Below are 2,180 nucleotides of genomic sequence, written 5' to 3'. Positions count from 1 at the left end.
AAATCTTACCATCTCCTGGTAAGAATCTACAATAACTCCGTACTTGGTCAACATATCAATATCAATCATGTAGTNCCACTGATCACGGCCTCAACTGTGCTAAGATCAATCGGTATACTATCTACGGATAACACATACCCCGAATACAATCTGTTTCAGTCAAGATTCATATCTGAACAATTTCTGTATACAACAATCTCAATTCTCAGATATTAAATATAAAATGTTCGATTTAGTCATATGCTACGAATATATCAAAACATCATAGATAAACAGTATAAAATCATCAGAATATTTCTGAACACAGGATTCATCAACCCATAATCAGAACTGAAGTATCTCACAAAGAAACATTCAATCATATATGACTCTCAGGCAGTAAATCGTCTAACTGATATTTCAATTCTTTCCACTCAATCAGTGTCATTCTGTACGGAATTCTAAAATACAACCAGTACCTGGTATTAAATCAAGGCTGAAATCATTCTTCCTGATATAAGGCAAATCTCTAATCTCATCTGGGAAGATTTTAGCAATTCTCCTGCTACTGACAAATCAGTCTATGGTATACTCAATTTCCGTAATCAACTGAATACATAAGGAATAACTCCATTTCTTTCGATAATCATCGAATCATAATTAATACGGAAATCAAAGGAATTCAAAATCGAGAATCCTTACCGTACATCGTTCATTCTTTGGCCATTTCAGGTCCAAATCTTACCATCTCCTGGTAAGAATCTACAATAACTCCGTACTTGGTCAACATATCAATATCAATCATGTAGTAAGAATCAGACAACACAAGTACAACATAGTCTAACTCGATCTCATTCTCATCTTACTGCAGTATACGATATTTCACAGAATTTATTGATATCAAATCCTCTCCCCAAAAGGTCAAGAGATCAATACTACACTAAATACAAACCCAACAGACAAAGCATATCTCAATGCAATTCATAAAAAATCATGTATAAGATGTATTACTATCTCTTAATACATATGCAAAATAATCACAAAAGAACGGTTACCCGTTACTATATCATCAAGTGCCTCATGGGTCTGTTCCTCGGTCACTACAACCAGATGATTCTGCTCCCTGAGGTCTTCGGGAACCTCTCTGTGGACAAACTCTAGCAAAGTGTCCCTGCTGTCTACAGATATTGCAACTACCAGTTACTCCTTGGCATTGCTCTGTGGGATGTCTCCCTCCACAGGTTCTGCAATAAACTCCGGTATAACTCAGGCTAGAACTACTGGAGCTAGATGAACCGCTTCCTAACTTTTTGAACTGCTTCTTTCGAGCTTTCAACTGTTCTTTCTTTCCACCACGGCTGCTGCCAATCTCGATTCTGGGAGGATGTTGCTATGGTCTCAGTGTTGGAAGAACATACGAAGCTCCCTTTTGTCTCATCAGAACTGTTTCTGCTCTTTTGGCTCTGTTCAGGGTATCAACAAAGTTATTCGGTTGTTTCACATTTACCAATGTACGTATCTCCGGATTCAATCCCTGGATGAACTGATCAAATACAACTGCATCATTCCTAGCCACGTGAGGGGAAAAACGTAGCAAGGTGAAGAACTGGGCCAAATACTCAGCAATATTCAACTGACCCTGTCTTAAATTTGCAAACTCTGCACTTTTATCCTGTTTGTATGATACGGGAAAAAATCTTTGATAGAATTCAACTTTAAAAATTTTCCATGTAATCACTGGACCACGCTGTTCTAGGGCTTCTTTGATTACCAGCCACCAACTCCTTGCGACTTCCCGTAACTGGTTCCCAATCAGTTTAACCCTACAATCATCTATGAAATCAAGAAATTCAAATAGCATTTCTATGTCATCTAGCCAATTCTCACAATCCCCTGGCGTCTCAATACCCTTCAGAATCGACGGTTGAAACGACTGAAACCTCTTCAACTTTGTTTCCATCAGAGTTTCTGACACATCTATCTGATCAGTCGAAGTACTACCTCATTCTGGAATTCTTCGAGGAGGTATATCTGATGATCACAAAAGTTAGCAATTCACATGAGACAAATCCGTCTCAGTCCCTTTTTGATCAGCTTACCTCTGATCAAGACTCGGTTCTGATTCATTCTCAAATAATACACATTACCATATCAACTCAGATATTAAGGTAACATGTATTTAAAAGTAATAAAACATAATA

At 37.7% G+C, this 2,180-nt stretch overlaps 1 protein-coding gene across 1 annotated transcript; it reads right to left on the bottom strand.

Moving 5' to 3' along the window:
- Positions 1 to 1,369: 1,369 nt before the first annotated feature.
- Positions 1,370 to 1,939, bottom strand: LOC140985854 (uncharacterized). The gene has a single exon (XM_073453807.1). It carries the CDS (start codon positions 1,937 to 1,939, stop codon positions 1,370 to 1,372), a length of 570 nt encoding a protein of 189 aa, XP_073309908.1.
- Between the last annotated feature and the right edge of the window lie 241 nt (positions 1,940 to 2,180).

The sequence above is a fragment of the Primulina huaijiensis genome, chromosome 10, assembly GCF_012295235.1.
Source record: "Primulina huaijiensis isolate GDHJ02 chromosome 10, ASM1229523v2, whole genome shotgun sequence".
Lineage (NCBI taxonomy): Eukaryota > Viridiplantae > Streptophyta > Magnoliopsida > Lamiales > Gesneriaceae > Primulina > Primulina huaijiensis.
Note: the sequence above shows the minus strand (reverse complement) of the source record. Positions and strands in the feature narration are given on the sequence as shown.